Consider the following 24192-nt stretch of genomic DNA (forward strand, 5'->3'; position numbering starts at 1 on the left):
AATTTAGCTTTTTGGCAATCAAGGAAAAGACTATATCTAGGGCAAACCCAACACCTCTCATCACTCCGAGAACACCATCCCCACAGTGAAGCATGGTAGTGTCATGCCCTGGCCATAGAGAGGCTTTTTATTCTCTATTTTGGTTAAGCCAGGTTGTGACTAGGGTGGGCGTTCTATGTTATTTTTTCTATGTTTTTGTATTTCTTTGTTTTTGGCCAGGTATGGTTCTCAATCAGGGACAGCTGTCTGTCGTTGTTTCTGATTGAGAACCATACTTAGGTAGCTCATGCCCACATGGGTTTTGTGGATAGTTGTTTTCCATTTCTGGGTTTGCACCATACGGGACTGTTTCGATTTTCCTGCACTTTGTTCTTTTGGTATTTTCTCGTGTTCTGAGTTATTAAAAGTTATCATGGACACGTACCACGCTGCATTTTGGTCCGATCCTTCGAATTCCTCATCGGAAGAGGAAGACAATCATTACAGAACTACCCACCACCAAAGGACCAAGCAGCGTGGTAACCAGGAGCAGAGGGTTCTGGACTCCTGGACTTGGGAGGAGATACTAGACGGTAAGGGACCCTGGACACAGGCTGGGGAATATCGCCGCCCTAAGGAAGAACTGGAGGCAGCGAAAGCTGAGCGGCGGCGATATGAGGTAAGGCAGCGCAACAGGCAAGAGAGGCAGCCCTCTCAGCACACCGGGAGATTGGCGGAGTCAGGCGATAGACCTGAGCCAACTCCCCGTGTTTACCGGGAGAGGCGTAGTGCTGGTCAGGCACCGTGTTATGCGGTAAAGCTCACGGTGTCGCCAGTGTGCACTCATAGCCCGGAGCGCTATAGGCCAGCCCCCCACAAGTGCCATGCGAGAGTGGGCATCCAGCCAGGGCGTGTTGTGCCAGCTCAGCGTTTTTGGTCTCCGGTACGCCGTTTCGGCCCAGGGTATCCTGCGCCGGCGCTGCGTGCTGTGTCTCCGGGGCGCTGCAGTTCGCCCTATGCCTGCGCTCCGCCCGTGCCAGGGGAATGTGGGCATTGAGTCTAAGGGAGAGGTGCGAGTGGTATGCACCAGATCTCCAGTGCTTCCCCACAGCCCGGTTCAACCTGTGCTTGCACTCTGGAGGGTCCGGGCTAGAGTGGTCATCCAGCCTGGAGGAGTGGTGTCAAGGCTGCGCACCAGAGCTCCAGTGCTCCCCCACAGCCCGGTCCATCCTGTGCCTCCTCCATGCACCAGGCCTCCTGTAGGTCTCCCCAGTGTGGTGGGTCCTGTGGCAGCACCACGCACCAGGCTGTCTCTCCGTCTCCTCCCTCCAGGTTCTCCCACCTGTCCGGCGCTTCCAGAGTCTCCCTCCTGTCCGGAGCCGCCCATCAGTCAGGAGCTGCCAGTCGCCCTTCACTCTGGAGCTGCCAGAATCGCAGCCCCTCAGTCCAGAGGCTCTCTCTCTTCAGCCCGGGGCCCGTTGCGGGGTCCACGTCCCGAACCCGAGCCGTCGCCGTAAGAAGGCCCACCCGGACCCTCCCCTTTAGAGTCAGGCTTTGCGGCCGGAGTCCGCACCTTTGGGGGGGGGGGGGGGTTACTGTCACGCCCTGGCCATAGAGGCTTTTTATTCTCTATTTTGGTTAGACCAGGGTGTGACTAAGGTGGGCGTTCTATGTGCTTTTTTTGATTTCTTTGTTTTTGGCTGGGTATGGTTCTCAATCAGGGACAGCTGTCCGTCGTTGTCTCTGATTTCTTTCCTGCACTTTGTTCTTTTAGTATATTCTCGTGTTCTAAGTTATTAAAGTTAGCATGGACATGTAGCACGCTGCATTTTGGTCTGATCCTTCTTATTCCTCATCAGAAGAGGAAGACAAATGTTACAGGTAGTGGCAGCATCATGCTGTGGGGTGTTTTTCATCGGCAGGGACTGGGAAACTGGTCCGAATTTAAGGAATGATGGATGGCGTTAAATACAAGGACATTCTTGAGGTAAACCTGTTTCAGTCTTCCAGAGATTTGAGACTGGGATGGAGGTTCACCTTCCAGTAGAACAATGACCCTAAGCGTATTGTTAAAGCAACACTCAAGTGGTTTAAGGGGAAACATTTCAATGTCTTGGAATGGCCTAGTCAAAGCCCAGACCTCTATCCAATTGAGAATCTGTGGTATGACTTAAAGATTGCTGTACACCAGCGGAGCCCATCCAACTTGAAGGAGCTGGAGCAGTTTTGCCTCAAAGAATGGGCAAAAATCCCAGTGGTTAGATGTGCCAAGCTTATAGTGACATACTCCAAGAGACTTGCAGCAGTAATTGCTGCAAAAGGTGCCTCTACAAAGTATTGTTACACAATGAAAAATATTTTAATTCTAGGTTGGAAGGCAACAAAATAGGAAAAATGCCAAGGGGGGTGAATACTTTCGCAAGCCACTGTACGTCACTCTGTGTTTCATAATTGTCCTTAAATTCGCAAGAGGCTGAATGTTTCTCACTGGAGAGCATCTGAGTGAGCAAAACAGCACCCTTCTGTCTCTATATGTGCAGGCCATCTATGTGATGCTGTCTGGTCAAAAAGAGTATGACATTGCTGCTGCCGTAACATTGAACGCAAGAGAAGCCAGCAAGCATTTGGCCTACCTCGATTTAAAAAAAGTATAAAATAATAGCCAATCAGCATTGAGCTAAACTGAGTGAGCTCAACTGTGAATGGTCCTGGCGCACCCAGAAGAAGTTTCAAGGGAAGCCAGATTGGATTTGGCTTCAATCGAATCACATCACATAGAGAGCAATATGTAATTGACAGAAAACTTGAATTGTTGCATCGCTTTGTTGTTCCGGTGGCTAGCTAGCTTGCTAAAATTGGTCCTTTCCTAAATAAGCCATGGATGGAAATAGGGTTTTACTTAATTCTCCATTCTGGGCAATGATTATAACGGCGATTCTGATACAACCATAAATTCATACATTGTGCCCATGGCCTGAGAGCATGGAAGTTCAATATGTAGCTAGATGTAGAAGGCTAATGTTAACTAGCCAACGTTGCCCATGAAAGGAAGTTAGGCTAGTGAGCAAGCATTTTAGCAAGGTAGCTAAAAATGCAAATGCAAAAAATAAAAGCGTGTAGTGTATGACAGAGTCATAGACTGTTTGGTCAACATGAAGGGGAGGAGGATGACATTGGCATTTCTCTACAAGTAGGGTGAGTCAACATGTTTTTCTACTTGCACAAATGCACGCACGAAAACACACACACAGAAATCAGAACCATGGACAGTCACGTCATATTTAGCTTACGTTGATTGGACTAAATTAGTTTTGGTATCTTGTAGTTGTCACTGTATTAGACTAAGCATAGGTGATTTGATTATGTTGAAATGTTGAAGTTGAAATGGTGTTGGACTAGTGGAGGCAGCTCCTATTTTCTTTGCGACTTGACTTGGTAACTCTCCATGGTTCTAAATCAATAGTTATTTATTAGTCCGAAAATGTCGGAGACGTTAACTTGCTTGACCATGCTGTAGATCCTGTAACTGTTTGTTACATGCAATATGCTTTGTGGACTTCACCGGACAGAGGTTGCGCTCTGGTTTTGTGATGAAACAAAGGTGTCGTTGAATTTATTCTGCCACTGTGTTTTCTTTTTTCTCGGCCTTATGCCTATATATCATGGCACAAGGCATATGAACTAACAGGTTATCGAGCAAACAACACAGTTTTCACAACACATCGCTTGTAATATGGCTTTTTTTTCTGGCTTGGCTTCCCCGGTGATTTTACCCAAACACCGCTACTGCTCTTCGCAAACAAACAGACAAACAAGCACACACCGTCTTAAGCTCAAACAGGAGTAGGGATGTATTCTTAAAAATACTCTATTTTCTGCTTGAGACCTCAAAAGTCTTGCTTTTCCTAAAAGCATGTTCCATCACCTTATCTGATTGCATGTGCATACTACAATGGCGTACAATAAATAGTCATGAGGCTACATTAGATTTAAAGGGTGTGCCCCAAAGGGTTTTTGTTGACCTGCTTTTCCATCGCGATCATGCAGGAAGCAGTGAGATTATTTGTTTCCTAATCACAAGTTTGAGCCGTCACATTGACTGTGGAATACTCCAAAAAGACCACGGGATACACGGAGTGTACAAAACATTAGGAACACCTTCCTAATATTGAGTTGCACCCTTTTTGCCCTCAGCACAGCCTCAATTCGTCTGGCCACGAACTCTACAGGATGTCAAAACCATTCCACAGGGATGCTGGCCCATGTTGTGTCAAGTTGGCTGGATGTCCTTTCGGTGGTGGACCATTCTTGACACACACAGGAAACTGTTGAGTGTGAAAAACCCAGTACTGCTGCAGTTCTTGGCCCCTACTACCATACACTGTTTAAAGGCACTTAAATCTTTTGTCTTACGCATTCACCCTCTGAATGGCACACATACACAATCCACATGTCAATTGTCTTTAGGCTTAAAAATCCTTATTTAAACCTGTCTCCTCCCCTTCATCTACACCTATTGAAGTGGATTTAACAGGTGACATCAAAAAGTGATCATAGCTTTCCCCTGGATTCACCTATGTCGTGGAAAGAGCTGGTGTTCCTAATGTTTTGGACATTCAGTGCATATGGAGACATTTTGATGTTGGTAATAACTTGTGACCACAATAATTAAAAGAAAAGCAGGTCACCTAATAAATAGATGTCCTAATTCAATTAGACATGCAGACTTATTCCCATGGGTCAACATTAGGCAACATTTCGCTCCCATGACATCATGTAACTATTTCACAGTGGTGCTTGTCTAACATCAGCTCTTATTTCTATATGACGAGTTTACTATATGCCGTTATTGCACAGCAGCATGGCAGATAGGCTACCTTTCTCTTGAAGTTACCATGCATCCTGACAAACTTTCTTGGTAGGCTATATTCACCCGATCATAACATGTTTAGGGAGAGAATCAAGTAATCAAAATAACATTTAGAGAAATAGAGTTGGTTGCAGTTTACTTGAATAGCTTCAAATGGCTTTATTGACGAGAACAGTTTGATGTTTTTTCAAAAGATTCCGTGGTTGAAAAAATTAGGCTATCACAAACAGCCTAGTCTAGTGCACTACAGCATGGCCTTTTCTCAATTATTGTGCGAATGGTAGAGTGTCCTCCCCTCCTCGATAGACACCTTTCATCTATGATAGTCATGTGTATCCTACCTAAGTCCTTCCTGGAATTGTTTTTAAATCTGCCACACCTCATTTTAATCAGCTTTTGTTTTGTGTGAGGCGAAAAGCATGTACACGTTTAAAAACAATATGCTACTTATCATTTTAGCTATAAAATGTCTTGCACAACAAGTATATTTATTTTTGTATCACTTTACACATTTATTTTGGGATTCCACCCTGTAAATGAAATTTGCCTGACTCAACCAAGTCTCATTTCATACAAGCGCATTTTCGCCCACGTTCACTCTCGCCACCTCTCCTCGATTACCTTCAAAAGGAGGCGAGAGGACTGAGGAAAGAGGACGAAGGAGTTGAACAAATCCAATTGAGAAAAAACCCATGGAAAAACTTCAACCCAATTACTGACCTTCGAAGAGTTTAAGTATTCGGTGAGGGAAGTTTGTACTTTCAGCGTTTACTTTTAGTAAAGTCCAACGCAAATGTCGAGTAGCTTACATTGTTAAACTTGAAGAAAAAAACGGACCAAATAAATGTTTTAGAGAGTGTCGTTTGATTACGCACTACATTGAACCTACCTTTAATACTAATTCCAAGTCCTCCCACATCTTGCTTGGTAACTCGCACCGTGCGCTTAACGTTGGTGATTGTTTCTGGGACCGGAGAGGAGCTGAGGTTGGCTGGGTCTCCGTTAATGGCACCGGCAGGAGTTGGGTTGGGTTTAACTATGTCTTCGGCGACCTCTCCGGGGCTCACGGTTAAAGTCTCCTCCGTAAGTGTGGCTAATACACGGATCCAACGGTCCACGGTAACTCGAAGTTCTAACAGTCCCGTTTTCTGTGCCTTCATCGTGGCAGCCATGTTCAACACATTCCTGGAATAACTAGACGGGTTGGCACTCGGTAGTCGTGTAAAGAGATAGGGGTGGGGGAGATGCCAAGAGGCGCAGCCCCCTCCTCCAACTCTCTCTCTCTCTCCTCTTCCAAGAGGTTTAGCCTAGTACTCTCTCCCAAGTATTGAAGTTAATTGAGCACAATACGATTAGTAAAGGGGAGGTTTTTTCTCCATTAATTAACAAAGTTTAACCAGTGGCCAACATACTTTTTGTAAGTGGTGGGAAAAGTACCCCATTCTAAAAGTAAAGATATCTTAATTAACAGAGAATGACTCAAGTAAAAGTGAAAGTCACCCTGTAAAAGTATAAAAGTATTTGGTTTTAAATATACTTAAGTATATATACAAAAGTAAATGTGATTTCTACAATGTACATAAGTATCCAAAGTAAAAGTATAAAAAATGTCTAATTTCTTATATAAAACAAACCAGATGGCATAATTTTATTTTTATTCATGGATAACCAGTGGCACACTCCAACAATCAGACAGCATTTATAAACAAAGCATGTTTGTTTAGTGAGTTGACAATCAGGATTACCAGGGATACAGTTGAAGTCGGAAGTTTACATACACCTTAGCCAAATACATTTAAACTCAGTTTTTCACAATTCCTGACATTTAATCCGAGTAAATATTCCCTGTCTTAGGTCAGTTAGGATCACCACTTTATTTTAAGATTGTGAAATATCAGAATAATAGTAGAGAGAATTATTTCTTTCAGATTTTATTTCATTCATCACATTCCCAGTGGGTCAGAAGTTTACATACACCTAATTAGTATTTGGTAGCATTGCCTTTCAATTGTTTAACTTGGGTCAAATGTTTCAGGTAGCCTTCCACAAGCTCCCCACAATAAATTGGGTGAATTTTGGCCCATTTCTCCTGACAGAGCTGGTGTAACTGAGTCAGGTTTGTAGGCCTTGCTCGCAGTCACCTTTTCAGGTCAGGGCTTTGTGATGGTCACTCCAATACCTTGACTTTGTTGTCCTTAAGCCATTTTGCCACAACTTTGGAAGTATGCTTGGGTCATTGTCCATTTGGAAGACCCATTTGTGACCAAGCTTTAACTGATGTCTTGAGATATTGCTTCAACATATCCACATAATTTTCCTGCCTCGTGATGCCATCTATTTTGTGAAGTGCACCAGTCCCTCCTGCAGCAAAGCACCCCCACAACATGATGCTGCCACCCGCGTGCCTCAAGGATGGGATGGTGTTCTTCGGCTTGCAAGCCTCCCCCTTTTTCCTCCAAACATTACGATGATCATTATGGCCAAACAGTTCTATTTTTGTTTCATCAGACCGGAGGACATTTCTCCATAAAGTACAATCTTTGTCCCCATGTGCAGTTGCAAACCGTAGTCTGGCTTTTTTATGGTGGTTTTGGAGTAGTGGCTTCTTCCTTGCTGAGCGGCCTTTCAGGTTATGTCGATATAGGACTCATTTTACTGTGGATATAGATACTTTTGTACCTGTTTCCTCCAGCATCTTCACAAGGTCCTTTGCTGTTGTTCTGGGATTGATTTGCACTTTTCACACCAAAGTACGTTCATCTCTAGGAGACAGAACGCGTCTCCTTCCTGAGCGGTATGACTGCTGCGTGGGCCCATAGTGTTTATGCTTGCGTACTGTTGTTTGTATAGATGAACGTGGTACCTTCAGGCGTTTGGAAATTGCTCCCAAGGATGAACCAGACTTGTGGAAGTCTACTTTTTTTTCTGAGGTCTTGGCTGACTTCTTTTGATTTTCCCTTGATGTCAAGCAAAGAGGCACTGCGTTTGAAGGTAGGCCTTGAAATACAACCACAGGTACACCTCCAATTGACTCAAATTAAGTCAATTTGCGTATCAGATGCTTCTAAAGTTATGACATCATTTTCTGGAATTTTCCAAGCTGTTTAAAGGCACCGTCAATTTAGCGTATGTAATCTTCTGACCCACTATGATACAGTGAATTATAAGTTAAATAATCTGTCTGTAAACAATTGTAGGAAAAATGACTTGTGTCATGCACAAAGTAGATGTCCTAACCGACTTGCCAAAACTATAATTTGTTAACAAGAAATTTGTAGAGTGGTTGAAAATGACTCCATCCCAAATGTATGTATACTTCCGACTTCAACTGTAAGTGTGTTAATTGGACCATTTCTGTCCTGCTACGCATTCAACATGTAACCAGTACTTTTGGGTGTTAGGGAAAATGTATAGAGTAAAAAGTAAATTATTTTCTTTAGGAGTGTAGTAAAGTAAAAGTAGTAAAAAATATAAATAGTAAAGTACAGATACCCCAAAAAACTACTTTAAAGTATTTTTACTAAAGTACTTTACTCCACTGCTTTTTGTGAATGAAAATCTTTTTTTTGTGTGCTGGACTTTCATAATTCACAGTAAGACCATTATAAAGTCTTCTAAATCATTCTATGAACAGACATCATGAGTTACCATGAATCAATGTATTGTTTGTATAATAGTTTGTAACAATAATGATATCAGAACAATGCTGCAATTCAGTAGCCTACCTATTTCTGTTTTTGATGGGTGAAATGTTATCTTTGACCTCACCCTATTTTCCCATGATTTGGGTTAGATGTTTTCTCAAATAAAAGATTGATATCATGTTATAACTCGTTCATGACTCTTTTATGAAACAAACATGATGTGTATGGTGTTGCATTGTACCTAATAGGGATTGGTGTTGATCTAAATATCCCAATACCTTTAGCAGAAATATATTACAATACCATCACATTTTAGTGATGATATTTAATTTTCCCATCACCATGCTTACAGAGGGCAACTTTATATCATTAGTTTACATAGCCTATTAGTCCACTACAGTTTTTCACCTCAAAAGGTTAAGAAGTGACATATGTATCCATTTTCGTTTTGGCATGGGAAAAGACACATTAAATGAACTAAGTGAAGCATAGGCCTACTTTATTAAAGTGCTGAGAAATGGCAAGTCAGTTCACTTTCCGATTAAAATTGCCAGTGTAATAGGATCATCAATAACCTATAAACTGTTTATAGAAGACTCACTAGTCACTAGTCCTAGACAGTATTTGTGAAAGGCAGAAGCAGCACCCTATTCACCATTGGACCCCAATTAGCCCTGGTGAAAAGTAGTGCACTCCCTATATAAGGAATTACATTTGGGATGCAGACTATATTGACCGCTTCTTGGGCTCTTAGCATATGGCCCTTCCTCAAAACGAGTTAACACCGTACTGTAAATGAGGAGGTAGTATGGGGCTCTGAAAACTGAATCAATACCAACCCTATCTGCCAACTATTCCAAAGAGCCTGACACAGACTAACTGTAAATCCCTGAGGGGTGAGAAGAGTGAGCTCTTAGTAGATCAGACAGAGAGAGGGCCTGTCCAAAATGGCACCCTATTCCTTATTGAGTGCGCTACTTTTGACCAGGGCCCTATAGAGCTCTGGTCAAAAGTAATACCCTACATATGGTCCATGAGCCAGACCCCCAAATTTGGGCTGTCAGACTCACTTGGGGTGATGTTTCATAGTGATCTTTTTGAAGGTTTATGTCCCTAGAGTTGGAAAATGTGTGATAGCAGTACAGCAATGGTAGCTTTGTGTGTGTTATCAGTATCACTCTTTTCATCCCTCCATCCCATTCACAAGCAATGTCATTATACAAGAATGTATTTCTCACTTATACCCTTTTAGCATTGGAAGGCTTAGATTCACAGCTATCCATCAGACACATTTTCAGAATGTACCTGTAGCAGAATGATAGCAGAATGATCTGTATAAATGTCTTTAAATAGGAAACCCTGCTACATTTCTAACTTCATTTTACAAGTGGTTCTGAAAGATCATGAAATTACCATTCAAATTATATGTAATATAACTAACTTTAAAAGCACCAGCTAAAACTATTGTTTAAAAGTTGCCCATAGTGTGCAATTGACATTAGAATGTTGGCAGCTTAGCCATGGAATTCCATGTAAAGGGGCAGCTATGTTTTTGGATTGTAACTTTGGTGAGAGAGGCACCAAATTGCACACTCACAGCTAGAACAGGGTTTAAAAAAGATTTGTAGATACAGGGCCATCACAGTATTCACACATTAAAGGGGAATGGAAACACTTTAGGAAGTCAATCAAAGCAAAGGCATGTATTCAATCCACTAATACTAAGCATGTGCATTTAACATAAAAACATCTCTATATTTATTATTTTGATCGTCAACAAGGTTAATTTGAGCTATGGTCAGCGCCATTTTAAATTGTCAAAGTAATGACTGACGCCATTGCGTTACTGGCAAGAATCAGCTAATTGTCTGTGGTATTGAGTTTTTGCGCAGAGTGAATCGATGTGAGTGAGGTTAGGTGCAGACATCGAAGGTGGCAACAACAAGAGGTAATTAAAATACGAAACTGTATAGCACCAGGCTGTAGGAATTGGCTCCAAAGAAATCCCTCGGTAAGCTACCATCGGCTGCCCAAGGACCCACAACTTTTGAAGAAGTGGCTCCATGTCCCGAAGAGGAAGGACGTGTCAGCTCGAGCTAGCAGGATCTGCAGCCAGCACTTCCCGGAGGAAGATTTCGAGATGAAAGGCACTTTCGATGCGGCAGCTGGGAGTTTCCGACTGGAAAGGAGTCATAGGCCAACTTTGAAGCTCTCTGCTTCCCCCTCAATTTTACATTTCGAAGGTTATGATGTAGGGCTTACCAACCGACCATCGTCAACATCGCTGACTTTGGTTTCGGAGTCAAGCAAAAGCCGAACTGAAAGGAGGAGTCAATGGAGCCTGAGGTAACGTTAACCGTTCATGAGTCATGACTGCTGTTGACTAGGCTAGCGTTAGACACTGGACAATCTTGTTGCAACTCTAGTTGAAGGTAACTAGCTAAATGCGTCTGAAGTGTTTTGTGTAACACCCCTCAGCAACTAACGTTAGAAAGTAACTCAAATGCAGCTAAAATTGCAACACAGTTTCTCTGTGTAGCCCTGTTATTAGGTAGCTACTGTAGCTAGCTCCCACCTCATATGGTCAAGTACTGTGGTACATTTTGTTGACAGTTTTGGTTTTTGAATGTTTTGTTAGCTAGACTGAAGTTGACATAGCTAATGTTTGCTGAAAAATAAATGCCCCTGTACTGGCTGTGTGTTGCCATAGCATACAAGACAGGTATCTTGTTAACGCCAACTGATATATTTGGGTTCAGTTGACTTAACAAAACGTTTGTTTCTTTTCAGGGTGACATCTTCATCCCTGAAAATCTTTTCATCCTGGAGGAGACTGTACAGGAGGAGGCACAAGCAAATCCATGTTATTTCTAAGGCTATTGTTTATTTCAAGACACAATAGGTCATCCCTGGATATACAATTGGCAATATACAGTATATGCAGTGATTCTTGAATAGACCTATAGCCTAATAGATGCCTTCATTGTTTTCTACCAACAGGAAAGAACGGTTAGTACCGCATGCCAAACTGACCCCCTGGGTGCCAGAGTGTTCCTGTGCTGCAGTGGAGGAGAGGTCCACCGGGACCATCACTAAAGAGCTCGGGGCCCAGCTAGATTGTGCTTACGACCATCAGTATACAACAGAGGCCTGCCCCTATACGCCACAGATGGAGCTGACGGAGAGTGAGAGTGAGATCAATGAAGACCAGAACTTGCTGTATGAACCTGAGAGCTCAGAATCACAGTCATTACAGTGCGAGCCAAAATATGCTATCGAAGAGTGTGTGCAAGATCCGAAATACATAGTCTATTATAGCAAGCTGAAGGAGTTGTTCAATGTCTGCCATGAGCCATGATGTCGAGCTGGTGTCATCAGTTCATCCCCGAAAAGAAATGGTTTTGCCATCACCATGGAGACAGTGTGTCGTGGGCCACAGGAGGAAGTGGGAGTCCCAGACCAGAGTGGGGAAGTTGTTTGCGAGGAATCTGTTGTTGCCATCAGTGGTCTTCCTTACTAAGTCACCTCCTAAGCCTGGTGTCCATGTCACTGCGACAGTTCGCAAACCAACAGTGCATCTACATTGTGCCAGAGGATAACTACACGTGGACACAGCACACGGAGGCCAATTAATTACATAAAAATCATACAATGTGATTTCCTGGATTTTTGTTTTAGATTCCGTCTCTCACAGTTGAAGTGTACCCAATGATAAAAATTACAGACCTCTACATGCTTTGTAAGTAGGAAAACCTGCAAAATCGGCAGTGTATCAAATACTTGTTCTCCCCACTGTAGGTACCTTTTTAGGATAATACAATCATTATTACTAACAGTCCCATGGATGCAGTATTGAAACCCTGGCCACTGACAGGCATCCAAGTGTGAGGGTGCATTTGAGGGGCTCACATGCTGATACCTGGCATGAGTATGACCTGTGGCACATTGCCAAAGGTGTGAGGAAACAGCTGGTGTTCATCGGGAAGCCAGAGGTACTGTCATATATAAAATCAGAACTATATGATTATGAAGTCAGTGACTCAGGGGTCTCATTTATTCCCTGCATGTCAGGTACTGCCATGGGTGTACCACACACACACACACACACACACACCTGAAGAAGAGGGAACGCGACCCTGGATGAACATATCGTTAGCATATCGTACTGCAACATTTTGAGTAAATTAATAAGCACATTTTTTTGGTGCATCCCTATGTGAATAACTACAACCAATTATTTGAAATAAAATCAGACAGTAGAACTCGTGTGTTCAGACAGTAGAACTCACTAGAAGTAGAACTCGAGAGTGTACATGCCCTGTACACTAAATACGTGGCCAAGAGGAACAAGTTTGGCCAGTTGAGGATGATCGCAAACTCCAAGTGGCTGCCTTGGACCACAATTATTCAGTGGACAGACAGCAGGCTACAACAAAAGAGGGAGTGCTGCGTTTCAGGCAACAGTTCTCCAAGGCTTCCAGGGCGTTTGTGGTGAAACCCATCAAGGAGGAGAAGACATGGTGTTTCCCTTCTGAGCTCCTACGTGGCATCGTTGACCGCGGTGCTAATGGTAAGTGCATTATATTATGTCAAATGTAGACATATAGAGAGAAATGACCTAAAATGATTTGTGTAACTTATATCTGTCTCTAGGACCATCCCAGCGGACTCTCCTGAGTGCCCAAAGAGAGAGAGTGGCGGTCACTTTGGGGGAGCGGGATGGTGTTTCCCGAAATTGGAGAAGGAGCAGGCCGTTCAACAGCAAATTCAAAGATACACACATCCATAAAGGGAATCGGAGTGGAATTGTTTTTCCACTGATTTTCTTTTACCCGTTTCAATGGACGTGCAACCTTGTGCCAGACCTGCTGTTTCGACTCTCTCCTTCTCTCCCGGACCTGCTGTCTCGATCTATGAATGCGCAGCTATGAAAAGCCAACTGACATTTGCTCCTGAGGTGTTGAACTGTGACACCCTCTATAACCACTGTGGTTATTATTTTGATGTAAAAAGGGCTTTTGTAAAATACGATTGATTGATTGTTTGCATGGCTACATGCTGTGTATTCACTAACTGTCTGAGTGATGTGACATTTTTTGAGTATCTGTAACATATGTTGGTGTGTATTTAATCTGTAACTTAACTTAAAGTGGCAATCAGCAGTAGAAACAATAACAAAGTGTCCTTCCTGCTCCTCTTCCGGTAAAAAGCTGAGGGATGGAGCTGGAGAAATGTAACTAGGGCTGGGTGATATATTTGAGTTTGTTTTAGCACGATATGGAAAATGCCTTTTATCACAAGAATCAAGGTTCTGTTTTTTAATTTTTTTATGTTTTATTTCACCTTTATTTAACTGCAACCTGGCCAAGATAAAGCAAAGCAGTTCGACACATACAACAACACAGTTACACATGCAGTAAAACAAATACAGTCAATAATACAGTAGAAAAATAAGTTTACATACAATATGAGCAAATGAGGTGAGATAATGGAGGTAAAGGCAATAAATAGGCCATTGTGGCGAAGTAAATACAATATAGCAATTAAAACACTGGAATGGTAGATTTGACAGTAAATGAGTGTGCAAAGTAGAAATACCGGGGTGCAAAGGAGCTAAATAAATACAGTAGGGAAGAGGTCATTGTTTGGGGTAAATTATAGATGGGCTATGTACAGGTGCAGTAATCTGAGCTGCTCTGACAGCTGGTGCTTAAAGCTAGTGAGTGTTTCCAGTTTCAGAGATGTTTGTAGTTCGTTCCAGTCATTGGCAGCAGAGAACTGGAAGGAGAGGCGGCCAAAGGAGGAATTGGCTTTGGGGGTGACAAGTGAGATATACCTGCTGGAATGCGTGCTACGAGTAGGTGCAGCTATGGGTGACCAGCGAGCAGAGATAAGGCGGGACTTTACCTAGTAGGGTCTTGTAAGGAGGCCACGGAAGGACCTAGTGGGTTTGGCGACGAGTATGAAGCGAGGGCCAGCCAACGAGACCGTACAGGTCGCAGTGGTGGGTAGTATATGGGGCTTTGGTGACAAAACAGATGGCACTGTGATAGACTGCATCCAATTTGTTGAGTATGGTGTTGGAGGCTATTTTGTAAATGAGATCGCCAAAGTCGAGGATTGGTAAGATGGTCAGTTTTACGAGGATATGTTTGGCAGCATGAGTGAAGGATGCTTTGTTGCAAAATAGGAAGCCAATTCTAGATTTATCTTTGGATTGGATATGTTTGATGTGAGTCTGGAAGGAGAGTTTACAGTCTAACCAGACACCTAGGTATTTGTAGTTGTCCACATATTCTAAGTCAGAACCGTCCAAAGTAGTGATGCTGGACGGGCGGGCAGGTGCAGGCAGCGATCAGTTGAAGAGCATGCATTTAGTTTTACTTGTATTTAAGAGCAGTTGGAAGGAAGCCACGGAAGGAGAGTTGTAATGGCAATTAAGCTCGTCTGGAGGGTTGTTAACTCAGTGTCCAAAGAAGGGCCAGAAGTTTACAGAATGGTGTCGTCTGCGTAGAGGTGGATCAGAGACTCACCCGCAGCAAGAGCAACATCATTGATATATACAGAGAAGAGAGTTGGCCCAAGAATTGAACCCTGTGGCACCCCCATAGAGACTGCCAGAGGCCCGGACAACAGGCCCTCAGATTTGACACACTGAACTCTGTTGGAGAAGTAGTTGGTGAACCAGGCGAGGCAATCATTTGAGAAACCAAGGCTGTTGAGTCTTCCGATGGGGATGTGGTGATTGACAGAGTCGAAAGCCTTGGCCAGGTCAATGAATAGGGCTGCACAGTATTGTTTCTTATCTATGGCGGTTAAGATATCATTTAGAACCTTGAACGTGGCTGAGGTGCACCCATGACCAGCTCTGAAACCAGATTAAATAGCATAGAGGTTCTGTTATAATGTTGTGACATTTCACAAATGCAGCATCTCACGATCTCTTCTCTGTCAGCCCAATGTCGAATCATGTCCCAATTGCGTGACAACACGTGCACAGAGGTTATCCACCAATCACAACCCTAGACAGCCTTTCACAAATTGTAACCACTGCGGAGAAGTCTAGCGGCGGTAAGAGTTCCCGCCAAAATGGAAAGTGAGGAAGCCAGCTCAGCCTCTCTTGAGGATGAAATAATCCCCAAAAAGGGCAGCAATGTTTTTTCAGTAAAATGGAAGTGTTTCCGGTTTAAGAGGTCCAATGTTAAGCAAACGAATGCCCTGTGCAAAATGTGTCGAAAGGCAATTGCTACGAAAAGCAACGGCACAACCAACCTCTTCCATCACCTGCAACTGAAACACGCGGTGGAATGGGAGAAATGCATGAGATTCCAGTCCCTTCCCAAAACGTCTGCTTAAAGATAAACTACCATAGCCGCCTCCTTTTCAAACGTAATCCCTTATGACAAGAAAAGTGAGGTGGAAGGAGATAACGGATGCAGTGACCTATTACATAGTGAAAGATATGGTCCCAATTTTTACAGTAGAAAAGCCAAGCTTTAAAAATATGCTAGTTACAGTTGACCACAAATATCAGCTGCCAAGCCGCAAGTATTTCACGGAAGAAGCCCTGCCGCGATTATATACTGCTACCCACGAAAGAGTCTCAGAGAAGTTGGCTAGTGTTTCTTATTTTTCCACCATAGCCAATCTATGGTCAGGCAGAACGTCAGAGCCATACCTAAGTTTGACAGTCCACTACATAAATGAAGACTGGAAATTGCAAAATGTCCGTCTCCAGACGTCTTACTTCGCCGATGATCATACGGGTGAAGTAATAGTCCAGGGTCTCAAAGACTGGCATCGCGGAAGATGAGCGAAGACCGACAGATGTGCATGACAACTGACAGCGGGAGCAACATGATAAAAGCATTGCACTTGAACAACTGGACCCGCCTGCAGTGCTTTGGGCGCCATCGGTAAGTGTGACGTTGGATAATTAAAGTGCATACAAAAAAGTTATGTTCAGGCCAGCTGTAGGCTGATGTGTTAGTAGTTGTGTCGTTCTGACAATCCAATAGCACATAACCACAGGCTCTATTAATTATAACAAATTAACTAAATGTAATACAATTCAAAATTATTAAATAAATTACATATTCAAACAGCTAGCGGTCAAACATTCCTTAACAATAGACGTGTGGGAGGGGGGGGGGGGGGGGGTGGTGTTGGTTTGACAAGTCAACTGAATGCTGTTCTTGTCACATTATTGAAAATGCTGCCATTCTTAGAATCCTTTTTTCATTCTTTTCAGAGAATGGTGTGAAGGACCCACGACTTGACCGTGCCGTTGGGTTGTGCAAGAAGGTGATCAGCACCTTTTCCTTCAGCTGGAGGAAGAGGAGAGACTTGTCTGTAGCACAGGCTGAGCTCAGTCTACCCACTCACCAGCTCATCACAAAGTCCCCAACCAGGTGGGGGTCAAGACAGAAGATGATAGAACGAATCCTAGAACAAGAAAAGGCCATAGCCCGGGTCCTGGGCTCAGAGAAGAAAAGCAGGCACCTGGTGCCCAACTGTCAGGATATTGAAGTGTTGGAGTTGGTGAACAATGCCATAGGCCCACTACAACAAATTCACTGACGCTCTGTCTGGGGAGAACTACGATAGCATCTCCTACCTCAAGCCTGTGCTAAACCTGTTCAACAGCAGCCTCCTGCAGCCAGAGGAAGATGAGGGCACGCTCACAAAGAAAATCAAGAGTGCCACACTACAGTATCTCAACAACAAGTACGAAGCTCCTGCCAAAGTTGAACTTGAAATGGCCTCGCTGGTGGATCCCCGGTTCAGGACAACATATATAGCAGATGACAAGATTGAGAGCATCAAACAAAGAGCTGTTTTGGAGCTGAAGTCTGCTAGCTGAGGAAAGCACATGTCACCCTGGCACAACTGTGCGCCAAGAAGAAAGTAAACCTGTGTCTAAGAAAGGCAAGAAAACACTTGGAAGCTTCTTCAAGAAAACAGTGCTGTCTGGCCCACAGACCAAGACAAAGACCCACTTGAGTGGTGGAGGCTCCATTAGGCCAACTTCCCAAGACTGAGTAATATTGCAACAAAAAAAAAGTACCTGTGCATTCCTGCTACAAGTGCCCCTTCGAATAGGGTCTTTAGCACAGGTGGGAACTAGAGGTCGACCGATTAATCGGAATGGACGATTAATTAGGGCCGATTTCAAGTTGTCATAACAATCGGAAATAGGTATTTTTGGACACCGATTTGGGCGATTTTTTAAAAATTATTATTTTTAAATATTTTTTTGTTTTGTTTTTGCTTTTTTAAATATATTTTTTAACACTTTTATTTATCCTTTATTTAACTAGGCAAGTCAGTTAAGAACACATTCTTATTTTCAGTGACGGCCTAAGAACAGTGGGTTAACTGCCTTGTTCAGGGGCAGAACGACAGATTTTTACCTTGTCAGCTCGGGGATTCGAACGCTCTAACCACCTGCCTTACATTGCACTCCACGAGGAGCCTGCGTAGCAGGCTGACTACCTGTTACGTGAGGGCAGCAAGAAGCCAAGGTAAGTTGCTAGCTAGCATTAATCTTATCTAATAAAAAACAATCAATCTTAACATAATCACTAGTTAACTACACATGGTTGATGATATTACTAGTTTATCTAGCGTGTCCTGCGTTGCATATAATCGCAATTTCTCATCGAATCACTAAAACTTCTTACCTGGGAATGTTGAAGACTCATGTCAAAAGAAACCACCAGCTTTCATACAGTGCCTTGCTAAAGTATTCGGCCCCCTTGAACTTTGCGACCTTTTGCCACATTTCAGGCTTCAAACATAAAGATATAAAACTGTATTTTTTGTGAAGAATCAACAACAAGTGGGACACAATCATGAAGTGGAACGACATTTATTGGATATTTCAAACTTTTTTAACAAATCAAAAACTGAAAAATTGGGCGTGCAAAATTATTCAGCCCCCAAAGTTAATACTTTGTAGCGCCACCTTTTGCTGCGATTACAGCTGTAAGTCGCTTGGGGTATGTCTCTATCAGTTTTGCACATCGAGAGACTGAAATGTTTTCCCATTCCTCCTTGCAAAACAGCTCGAGCTCAGTGAGGTTGGATGGAGAGCATTTGTGAACAGCAGTTTTCAGTTCTTTCCACAGATTCTCGATTGGATTCAGGTCTGGACTTTGACTTGGCCATTCTAACACCTGGATATGTTTATTTTTGAACCATTCCATTGTAGATTTTGCTTTATGTTTTGGATCATTGTCTTGTTGGAAGACAAATCTCCGTCCCAGTCTCAGGTCTTTTGCAGACTCCATCAGGTTTTCTTCCAGAATGGTCCTGTATTTGGCTCCATCCATCTTCCCATCAATTTTAACCATCTTCCCTGTCCCTGCTGAAGAAAAGCAGGCCCAAACCATGATGCTGCCACCACCATGTTTGACAGTGGGGATGATGTGTTCAGGGTGATGAGCTGTGTTGCTTTTACGCCAAACATAACGTTTTGCATTGTTGCCAAAAAAGTTCAATTTTGGTTTCATCTGACCAGAGCACCTTCTTCCACATGTTTGGTGTGTCTCCCAGGTGGCTTGTGGCAAACTTTAAATGACACTTTTTATGGATATCTTTAAGAAATGGCTTTCTTCTTGCCACTCTTCCATAAAGGCCAGATTTGTGCAATATACGACTGATTGTTGTCCTATGGACAGAGTCTCCCACCTCAGCTGTAGATCTCTGCAGTTCATCCAGAGTGATCATGGGCCTCTTGGCTGCATCTCTGATCAGTCTTCTCCTTGTATGAGCTGAAAGTTTAGAGGGACGGCCAGGTCTTGGTAGATTTGCAGTGGTCTGATACTCCTTCCATTTCAATATTATCGCTTGCACAGTGCTCCTTGGGATGTTTAAAGCTTGGGTGTCACGCCCTGGTCTAAGTATTTTGTGTTTTTCTTCATGTATTGGGCTTATCGTTGTCTCTGATTGGGAACCATATTTAGGCAGCCATATTCTTTGAGTTTGTCGTGGGTGATTGTCCTTAGTGTCTTTGTTCCTGTCGCTGTGTTAGTTGACAAGTATAGGCTGTTTCGGTTTTCGTTACGTTTATTGTTTTTTGTGTTATTTCGTGTTTTACGTTTGTTTGATTAAACATGGATCGCAATCTACACGCTGCGTTTTGGTCCGACTCTCCTTCACCACACCTAGAAAACCGTAACATTGGGAAATCTTTTTGTATCCAAATCCGGCTTTAAACTTCTTCACAACAGTATCTCGGACCTGCCTGGTGTGTTCCTTGTTCTTCATGATGCTCTCTGCGCTTTTAACGGACCTCTGAGTCTATCACAGTGCAGGTGCATTTATAAGGAGACTTGATTACACACAGGTGGATTGTATTTATCATCATTAGTCATTTAGGTCAACATTGGATCATTCAGAGATCCTCACTGAACTTCTAGAGAGAGTTTGCTGCACTGAAAGTAAAGGGGCTGAATAATTTTGCACGCCCAATTTTTCAGTTTTTGATTTGTTAAAAAAGTTTGAAATATCCAATAAATGTCGTTCCACTTCATGATTGTGTCCCACTTGTTGTTGATTCTTCACAAAAAAATAAAGTTTTATATCTTTATGTTTGAAGCCTGAAATGTGGCAAAAGGTCGCAAAGTTCAAGGGGGCCGAATACTTTCGCAAGGCACTGTATGTTCTCATGTTCAGAGCAAGGAACTTAAACGTTAGCTTTTTTACATGGCACATATTGCACTTTTACTTTTTTCTCCAACACTTTGTTTTTGCATTATTTAAACCAAATTGTACATGTTTCATTATTTATTTGAGGCTAAATTGATATTATTGATGTATTATATTAAGTTAAATATTAAGTTAAGTTAAAATAAGTGTTAATTCAGTATTGTTGTAATTGTCATAATTACAAAAATTAAATTGGCCCGATTAATCGGTATCGGCCTGTTTTGGTCCTCCAATAATCGGTATCTGCGTTGAAAAATCATATTCGGTCGACCTCTAGTGGGAACATTGTCACATGGCCTGCCTCAAGCCAGAGTCAGTAGACAGGCTTGTGTCCTCGCCAGCAACTTGTAAAGAACAAAGTAAAGGAAGATATTTTGTTTGACAGAATTTTTATAATTTGGTTTATTATTGTGCTAAATCTTCTAGGGATACATTTTTTCATTCATTTTTTATTTGATTTGCATACAATGATGACAGCCTGCCAAGTTTGCACAAATAGGCCCTGAGGCCTGGTATATTTTCTTTATTTTAATAAGAAAATTTGGTTTAGAATTATGTCTTGTTCTTTTTTAATTTCTTTACAGAAAAACAAGACAAATCGGGATATTTATCGTGAATCGTCCAAGCCGCTGAAAAATATAGAGATATTACTTTGAGGCCATTTCACACAGCCCTAAATGTAACCACACTCAAATTCACAGACAGTTATAGATGTGAGGACTGACCATCCATGATATCAAAATTATAGTTTTGACCATGTTTTGAGGCTATATTGTGTTTATTTACATTTTCTTTGTTTACAAACGTTGAAGTGAAACAAGCTTATATTTGGGGTTCTGTTTCCACTACGATGTTCCCAGTTCGCTTTGAATAAAGGCGTCTGCATATATTATCAAATTCTCCTTTGACTCTGCCAGCCAGCTGTCCAGTGTAGTTACCATTCCTTTCCAATAGATGGCAGCCAAAGCTAGTTGAAGTCATTACTCTAACCACAGGGACTCGGCGGTTATTGCTCGTTAAAAGTTTTTATCTTCAAAGCAAGTTTATCTGGTTACGCTTCAACCTGTTGTTATAGTGGCCAAACCTACTGTCACGGACGTCCTCCTCTTCATCTGAAAAGGAGAGGCGAGAAGGATCGGAGGACCAAAATGCGGCGTGGTATGTGTTCATCATGAATTTTAATAAAGAAAACACTGAACACTGAAACACACTATACAAAAACAATAACCAAATAATGACCGTGAAGCTAATGAGAACTGTGCTGACACCAGCAATCAACATAGACAATCACCCACGAGCGTCCACCTACTAATAGTATTTTTACATAAGGCGCAGGTTTTAGACCTATGTCTTGACCTATTCTCCCTTCTGCCCATAGGGTGAACTGGCGATAAACAGCCAGCCTGTACGCTCTGCAAACAAAATCATAAGAAAAGGTAAGTCTGATACCGAAACTAAATCACCATTCATTTATAATGAGCACACTCCATTATTGGTTAGAATGAGATTTCATGAATTAATGATGCCGTCTGCTATTCGAACTCCGGTCGTCGAATCAGATGGTGAATGAGTTATCATCTCGCCAAACATAAGGTGACCAGATTTCTGAAATGGAAACCGGGGACATTTCCAGTTCGGCGGTCAATATATCATTAAAATATCCAATGTTATTATCTATGGGGGAAAAAATGGGGACAATTCCGGTTTCATTGTATTTAGTCTAACAGGCACACTGTGATAGACAGAGAAAACAACTATACTACAGAAACACTACAGACAAGACAGAACTGTCCGATCTGAACAGCCATTCAGTGGTCCTGTAGTCTGGGTAGAGTAAGAGCAGAAGAGAACATGAGAAAAATTGAAAAAACACAATAGTATATGTGAAATACTTAACAACATAATAAAGAAATAAGATGATGAGATTGGTAACTACATAATATACTTATACCAACCTAATCTGTATATTTCTCAGAAGAATGTGTTTTCTTCAGGATTGCTCTGTCTTTTTGCCAGCTTCTCAATGAACTCTTTGCAGGGGAGGTTGAATTTTGTCTTCACAATAAGCATGGCCTTGATGGTAGGACCAGTGAACCTATTTCTTGCTGCTGTCCATATATCATTCATTTGGGAGAACACTCTCTCGACTGGTGCATTACTTCCAGGTAAGTACATGACAACAGATGCTAATCTAGCCAGGTTAGTGTGTGGGATGTAATTCTCTTTGAAGTGGGTAACCACCGTGCTCCATCTCTGACTAAGTGGTGTCTCAGATGTTTTCCATTCTTCAAGCGATCCCCCCTTTAGGAACTCTTGCAGGCCAGCAACCTCGTCACACAATGCATCCTCATTGATGGTCACATTGGGGCATTTTTTCCTGCATTGTGCCTGCCTGCTGCCTAATGGATCTCTTCACGCAGAGGTTGCCTTTTTAAAAGGAGACCATGTAAATCTTTTAGATTATTTGTGTGCTTTCCCGATGGTTGCAAGTAGTTGCAAGTAGAGCATTTTTAACTTTGGTATGGACATTGACCCTCCCCAGCCTATTCAGTCCTCCAAAGTTGGTATTTGTGTTGTCGGCAGAGAATGTTTTCCAGGTTACATTGGTGAGTTCCAAACTTTTCTCTCCTGTCAGTGACGCAACAATGCCAAAATGGCGATTTACAGTTAGCTAGCATTCTAAATCCGAGTGTTTCCATTCCCCTTTAACCCCACAGAAACTTTTTCCAATAAATATAATTGTGGTATTCCCTAAAATATCTTAAAATGTTCATAGTGATGTATAATACACAACCAAATAAGCTAGGTGTGAAAGATATATAAAGATGGAAAATTATTCACAGAATTGTGGTAAGAATGTTCCCAACATTTCTGAAAATGTTATGATCAATATTTGCAACATTTCATCTTCAAACGTGTCAAATTGATATGTACATGTAAATAGTCATGGATGTGAGCTGATTAAAATGATAAACAATGTTAGTATCCTAGGTCACATCCATGACTATTCACATGCATATCGTATATATCATGTCTACTCCCACTCCCCCTCTTCGGCGCTCGACATCGGCAGGCTACTAACCACCGGTCCTGGCAACTCATCATTAAGCACACCTGGCAACCTTCATTACGCACACCTGCACCTCCTCATCAGGCACACCTGGACTTCATTACTTCCCTGAATACTTCCCCTTTATCTAGCACTTCTTTGTATCACCCATCAGGCAATATTGTTTCTGTGTTCATGTTCAGACTCTATGCTTGTTCTTGTATTTGCTCTATAGTCGGTCATATTAAACTCACCGACTGCACCTGCTTCCCTGACTCTCTGCATCTTCGTTACAGAATACTGCATCATCCAGGAGGCTCTCCAACAGGGTTTCATCTGCCCATCCACCTCCTCTGCGTCGGCAGGCTTCTTCTTCGTGGCCAAGAAGGAGGGTGGTCTACGTCCATGCATCGACTACAGAGGTTTCAATTCCATCACCACCAAGTACCACTCCCCGTTGGTGCCGGCCGCCATGAAACAGCTCCGCGGTACCTGTTTATTTGTATTTTTTTACTAACCTGGACCTGCGGAGTGCCTACAATCTTATCCGCATCCGTGAGGGGGATGAATGGAATATGGCCCTCAGCACGATGTCTGGGCACTACGTCGGTGTTCCAGGCATCCGTGAATGAGGCGTTCCGCGACATGCTTGGGTGTCAGGTGGTCGTGTATATCGACGACATCCTGATCTACTCGGCCACCTTTGAGGATCACATCTCCCAAGTCCAGGAAGTCCTGGAACATCTCCTGGAGAACCACCTGTACGTCAAGGCAGCGCAACGTGTCAGTTCCATCAGTCCTCTGTCTCCTTCCTGGGATACCGGATCAGCCCGCAGGGAGAGGTTATGGATGAAAGGAAGGTCGAGGCAATCAGCTCATGGCCAGTCCCAACCACCATAAAGGGACTACAACGGTTTTTAGGGTTAGCCATCTTCTAC

The 24192-nt window shown here is 42.7% G+C and overlaps 1 protein-coding gene across 2 annotated transcripts in view; it reads right to left on the reverse strand.

The window, feature by feature from the left end:
• LOC109891358 (alpha-1-syntrophin-like) overlaps positions 1-6166 on the reverse strand; it is a 77958-nt gene extending 71792 nt beyond the window's left edge. Inside the window, exon 1 of one of the 2 annotated variants that reach the window (XM_020483837.2) lies at positions 5739-6166. In XM_020483837.2, the coding sequence (XP_020339426.1) occupies positions 5739-6021 (283 nt within the window). In that variant the 5' untranslated portion in view covers positions 6022-6166. The remainder of the gene's footprint in view (positions 1-5738) is intronic. The other variant, XM_031826952.1, reaches the window with a different exon arrangement.
• Between the last annotated feature and the right edge of the window lie 18026 nt (positions 6167-24192).

The sequence above is a fragment of the Oncorhynchus kisutch genome, linkage group LG1 (genome assembly GCF_002021735.2).
Source record: "Oncorhynchus kisutch isolate 150728-3 linkage group LG1, Okis_V2, whole genome shotgun sequence".
NCBI classification, from domain to species: domain Eukaryota; kingdom Metazoa; phylum Chordata; class Actinopteri; order Salmoniformes; family Salmonidae; genus Oncorhynchus; species Oncorhynchus kisutch.